This window comes from Balearica regulorum, chromosome 16, assembly GCF_011004875.1.
Source record: "Balearica regulorum gibbericeps isolate bBalReg1 chromosome 16, bBalReg1.pri, whole genome shotgun sequence".
Lineage (NCBI taxonomy): Eukaryota > Metazoa > Chordata > Aves > Gruiformes > Gruidae > Balearica > Balearica regulorum.
This window is the reverse complement of record NC_046199.1, coordinates 6,045,119-6,050,495: the sequence shown is the minus strand read 5'-3', so window position 1 is coordinate 6,050,495 and position 5,377 is coordinate 6,045,119. Positions and strand designations below refer to the sequence as shown.

Genomic DNA, 5,377 nt, shown 5'->3' with positions numbered 1-5,377 from the left:
AGCACCGAACCCTCCGGCGCGCTAGGGGGCGCTGCCGCACGGCTGCGGACGCCACTTCCGGCGCGTTGTGGCTGCGCGGGCGATGGCGGCGCAGTTCCGCAGCTACGTGTGGGACCCGGCGCTGATCGTGGCGCAGATGGTGCTGCTGCAGGCCGGCTACTACAGCTCGCTCGGGCTGTGGCTCGCCCTCCTCGGCACCCTGGGCAGGACCGGGCCCTCCCTCCACCAGGTCTTCAGCGACGAGGTGAGGGCGCGGGCCCGCCCGGCGGAGACGGGGCGGAGGGGGGCCTTGTTCGGGGGCTCCCCTGCGGGGAGACAGAACCCGCTCCCCCGTGGGCATTCCCCAGTGCTAGGGACCGCCCCGCCACGGGCAGCACCCCCGTGTAGAGGCAGAGCTCGCTCGCCCCGTGTAGCTGCCCCCCCGCTGTACAGACAGTGGGTGCGTGTGTGTAGGTGCCCCCAGCGTGGAGGCAGACACCCCCCCCCCCGTGAACGGGTGGTACCCCGGTGTAGAGACGCCACCTCGCTGTATAGGTAGTACCCCCAGTATAAAGACAACCTCCTCCCCATATAGGTAACCCCCGTATGGAGACGCACACACCCCACACCCTCTTTAGGTGGTACCCCTCGGTATATAGACCTGTCCCTTTTCTATAGGTACCCCCAGGCAGAGAGACAGACCTCTTAGAAGGACTGCCGTAACTGCTCAGGCTCCTCTTACGGATCGTAATCAGCGCAGGGCTGTGCCGATGCGGCTGGGCCACGGGAGGAGATTACATGCTGTGGGCTGTGATTTGCGCCGTGGTTTCCTACTAATAGTCCCATGTAGATTTTAGGCTTCTCAACCCCGCCTGGGAGGCTCTCCGTGATGGCTTTCATCCTCAATGCACTCACCTGGTAAGTCAGCAACCAGCTGGAGCACCTGTGTCTTGTTCTTTCTTGACATTAAACTTTAAGAGAATTCAGTGTGACCCACTGCCTCTCTCTAAACATCTCCCGAAAGCCCTGTGCCTGGATGAGCGTGTCTGCTGAGGGCATCCGGGAACTGCTGATTCCTGAATTTGTAGATCCTGGATAAGTCATTTCACTTCACTGCCTCGATTTCCCAGCTGGGAATGAGATTTGCTTCTGTGAGAGATTTTACTGAAAGTTAGAATTAATGGATTTCGGTAAGCACTGATCTATAAACAAGAATGTATTTTGCCCCTGCCACTGGGCAAATATTACTGAGGGAGATAATTTTTAAAAAATCCTGCTTGGTTTTCTGCACTAAAAACTCCTTTCCCTGCCATCACATAATTAAAGAACTGTAAGCATTTAAATCTTGCTGCAGTGGCCAAGAGAGAGGTCAGAAACAACTTATCCTTAAAACATTTAAGAAGTTTTAAAACAGCTAAATAATCATCACTGATAGCTCTTGCTGTATCCCCTTTTCCATAGGTATGGAGCAGGTCGTTATTAACCTCTGCCCTTATTTTACAGTGCTCTGGGCTTGCTGTACTTCATCCGCCGAGGAAAGCAGTGCCTGGATTTCACAGTCACGGTTCACTTCTTCCACCTTCTGGGCTGCTGGATTTATAACTCGCGCTTTCCCTCCACCCTGACGTGGTGGCTGGTGCACATTGTGTGCACCGCGCTGATGGCTGCGATCGGGGAGTACCTCTGCATGAGGATAGAACTCAGAGAGATCCCCCTCAATTCTGCCCCCAAATCCAATGTATAGACTCGCTCTGGCAACAACATGCTGCGTTATGTCATTGTTTCCAGCACAAGTGAATCATCACTGAAGAAGCACAGCAGGTCTGTTAAGACTTTTGGTTTTAGTTGTTTTCTTTTTGGACCTTGGTGGCTGCATGAGCGTGAGCATCTCCTCTGGCATCAGCCGACAACGGGGAGCAGCAGATGTTTATTTTGTTAACACAAAGCATTTAATATGACTGTATGGTGAGCGTGCTCTTAAACTCTTCACCCGATGAGACTGCTAAAAGCCAGATAGCAAAACCTGATGCGTGAGGAGCATGTGGAATTTAACAAATGGGGGAGTGCCCTGTACAGGTAATGCAATGGTCAGCTCTTCTTGTGGGAGCTGGCGCAGTGAGCAGTGGGGCTGGGAGCTGCTGCTTCTGAGCTGTAACTTGTTTGGGCTTTGGTTGGTCAAAAAAGTCAAGGAAGTGAATGGATGGGGAGAAAGAAAATAGTTGTACTTACCTGAATCACCAGCTGAGACACTAAATAACTATAATGTTTAGATGGGTTTGTTTGCTGTTTCCATGTTTAATACATAAATGTCAGACAGCAGTTTGCTGAAGAAATCTTTTGTAATAATAAAAATATTACGTTGCTGTGAGTGTGTTACGGTTCTCCTGGGAAGCTGAGCACTTCAAAAAATACCATGAGTGTCTGTATCATGGCAACAGAAGGATTCAGCCACAGAACCTGTGGCTGTAAGATGCCCACTGTCTAGGGCACTTAAAATTTCCTACAATAAATATTTCATAACTCTGCTCTGAAATGAAGGCATCAGTGAGTGCTGTCTTGGGAAGTCAGCCAGCATAATCCTCGCTTCAGGAGGAGTCTCAGCAATCCAGGGTCTCCACATGTTCTGCCAAGGCTGGAGCTGTCCTGGGGAAGGCTGCAAAGGTGTCCTGGAGCCACGCTGCTCTTCCCACTTGTGTGGGTCTTCCTGTCAGGCTTCCAAAGTCCAGGAACAGGTCTGGTCTGGTCAAGGTGATGTTTAGCCAACCAAGAGACTGCTGCTTGTTTCTCAAAAATAACAGGATGTGCCTTTATTTAGAGGCACTTCAAATAAACATTGCCTGTGGGCAGGCAGGGACAATGCCGTGCTGCTAAGGGGCCAAAGCTGGGTGGCTCCTCCAGATCCCACTGCCCGAGCAAGCAGACCCACATCCTGCCTGGTCCCTGCTGAGGGATGGCCAGTTTGTGCCATCCTGAACCAGGGCAAAGCCAGGTCTAAAGACACATTTTTCTCCTGTGCAGCATCTTGCTGCAGTAACTTTCCTTTGTATGTTAATATTTGTAAGTGTTAATTTGCATAAATTTGCTAATTCAGCTTGTTGAAAAGTGGTGGGATGGTTTGAGATGCAGAAGTTGATAAACTCTTTGAAGCTGCTCTTTTGACTTCTGTTCCTGAGGGAGTTGTATTTCAATTCCTGCTGTCATAATCAGGTACTGTAAAATGAGGCAGGAAAACATCCTGATGTTTTCAATACCTGGCAGGTCTGCTACTGAGGAGGATTGCTGGTTGTATTTCTTTAGACAGAACTTTTTATATTCTGAGATTTTGCCAGGACCACTTCCTGACCCAAACCCCTTTGAGCAGAGTTTTAGAACAGCAGTGGTCTTTCAGAGCGAAGAATTTACACACTTTTTTTCTGGGCAGGAGCCAGCGCTTGCTGCAGGGCTACCCACAGGTCACTTCCTAGGGCTTCTGCTGCAATACTGCTCTGCAGTCAGCAAGCAGTTCATCCCTTCTTAAAATCTGCTTGTTTCTCAGATATATAAGGATGCTTGCCTTTCTCACAGTCACCTTCAGCCAGATATAAACTGGTCTTCCAGTAGGTGCCAGTATCTCCTCCAGGAAAGAGCAGTGACTGTGCTGCAGTTGGGATGAGTGCGCAGAGCAGAAGGCAAGCTCTGCCTCGGGGTGGACAAACACTGGCTTGGTGTCAGTCTTATTTTAAGACTCTTTCAGGGTCATTTTGTCCTCTCCTGCTTTTTGTTGCTATTATTGAGGAAGAACAACCCAGTCCTGCACAGGTGAAGTTTGCAGGTTTAATTCAAGGCTTAATACCAGACCAAAGTGCAGTGGGAACTCCTGTGTTCTTCAGGGGTGGTCTTAGCTAGAAGACTAATTACAACAAATACAAGAAAGCAGAGGGAAAGCCACATTCATCCCATTTCTTAAGGGAGAATGGGCAGCCAATCCCAGAGTTGGTGTGAGACCCTATTAAAGAGGTGCTATCTTTGTTGCCCTGTAAGAAGAGGGATGAAAACTTTGGACTGAGGAGCACTTACCTCCTCACCCTTCTGAACGCACAGGGTATGCTGTAACCGCTGCCACAGCCTCCCTTGCAGGGCTGAGGGTTGAAATCTGGGTACGGCTTTGTATCTGAAGACACTCAGAGCAAGGCCACAAGAGGAATGCTTGACAAACATGGATTTAACACTGAGTCTGTGGGACATCCAACGAGCTGTGCTGCATCAGCATGAAGTATGCTGTGGGATTAGAAATGCTTTCTGAAACTCTGCTGACTTTGCCTTTGAGGACTGAATCTGTATATTACTTTTTTTTTTTTTAATGAAAGCTATTGTAATTATCCTAGTCATAGGGAAGAACTGCTAAAAATGAACTATTGATTGAGGAAGGAACCTCTGAAACTCATCACTCCCATACTGTGAGGCCTAATTTCCACTCACATGCTTTCAGTTGGATTTAGGAGCACCTTTGGCTTTAAAAAAAAAAAAAAAAATCTGCTGCTCCATTTCAGAATGGTGGCAGATGGTCTTTGTTTCTTAATGAATCTTTGGTTTTTGTGTGCAATAGTTGAGGGATTTGCTTCCAGGGAAGATATGCCCCAACACCTGCTCTTCTTAGAGCCAGCAGTAGTGTCAGCTAGCCATGTGCATGCATGGTTTTGCAAAAAAAGACTTGAGACTTTTACATTCCCCTTCCCCAAAGCTCTTTAAAAGTAGAAAATTTTAACAGAGAGGAAGATGCCAAATCCAAAGAGAAGCTAAAGCTGTGGGGTTCTGCAGGCTGTGCTTATTTGTTTTCCTAAAGGCATTGAACACCTATTCTAAACAAAGAGCAAGTACAGGATTTGGATCCAAAAGACTCCAGCCTTGGTTGTACACAATACCCACCTGCTTCAGCTTTCCCCTGCTACAAACCACAGGCAGGAGAAGAGATGACAGGGGAGAGGACAACAGGATCAAACAGCATGCACTGATGTTGGAGCAGAGTAAGAAGAAAAACCAAAGCAGCTGAGTGGTTCACTCCAGGTTCTGCAGTGCTCTGGTTTACCCTTTCTCCACTACTTACCATAAGGCTTTGTGCCTGAGATGCTGAGTACATAAGTAACAGCTCTCATCTGTGGAAAGCCTAGGTGCCTCGTGCTGTCTGAACACCAGCTGCTCCTCCCTGACTTACTTCTTGGAGTTTGCCTCAATTTATTCATATCCTCCAGCTGCTGCAGGAGCAGAGTGCTAAGCAATAAGGAACATAGAGGAAGAACATACGAATGGCAAAGGAGAGCAGCATGGCCCACCAGTAAAAAGCCCAACACCACCGTTGGTAAAAAGATCTTTTGCTGTAGGAGAAGCTTGCCCACACACTGTAATGCACCCAGTGGGATCT

The 5,377-nt window shown here is 48.7% G+C and overlaps 1 protein-coding gene across 1 annotated transcript; it reads left to right on the top strand.

The window, feature by feature from the left end:
* The first annotated feature begins 41 nt into the window (after positions 1 to 41).
* On the top strand, positions 42 to 2,342 carry SYS1 (SYS1 golgi trafficking protein). Its single transcript, XM_075768921.1, has 3 exons — positions 42 to 244; positions 830 to 897; positions 1,483 to 2,342. Exons 1-3 carry the CDS (start codon positions 83 to 85, stop codon positions 1,721 to 1,723), a joined length of 471 nt encoding a protein of 156 aa, XP_075625036.1. The 5' UTR covers positions 42 to 82; the 3' UTR covers positions 1,724 to 2,342.
* The last annotated feature ends 3,035 nt before the right edge of the window (positions 2,343 to 5,377 follow it).

Excerpts from the sequence above, each read along its gene's own strand:
- SYS1 (XM_075768921.1), top strand. The coding sequence starts at position 83 with ATGGCGGCGCAGTTCCGCAGCTACGTGTGGGACCCGGCGCTGATCGTG. Across the intron at positions 245-829 it reads ACCAGGTCTTCAGCGACGAG|ATTTTAGGCTTCTCAACCCC; the intron begins GTGAGGGCGCGG and ends AGTCCCATGTAG. Across the intron at positions 898-1,482 it reads ATCCTCAATGCACTCACCTG|TGCTCTGGGCTTGCTGTACT; the intron begins GTAAGTCAGCAA and ends CTTATTTTACAG.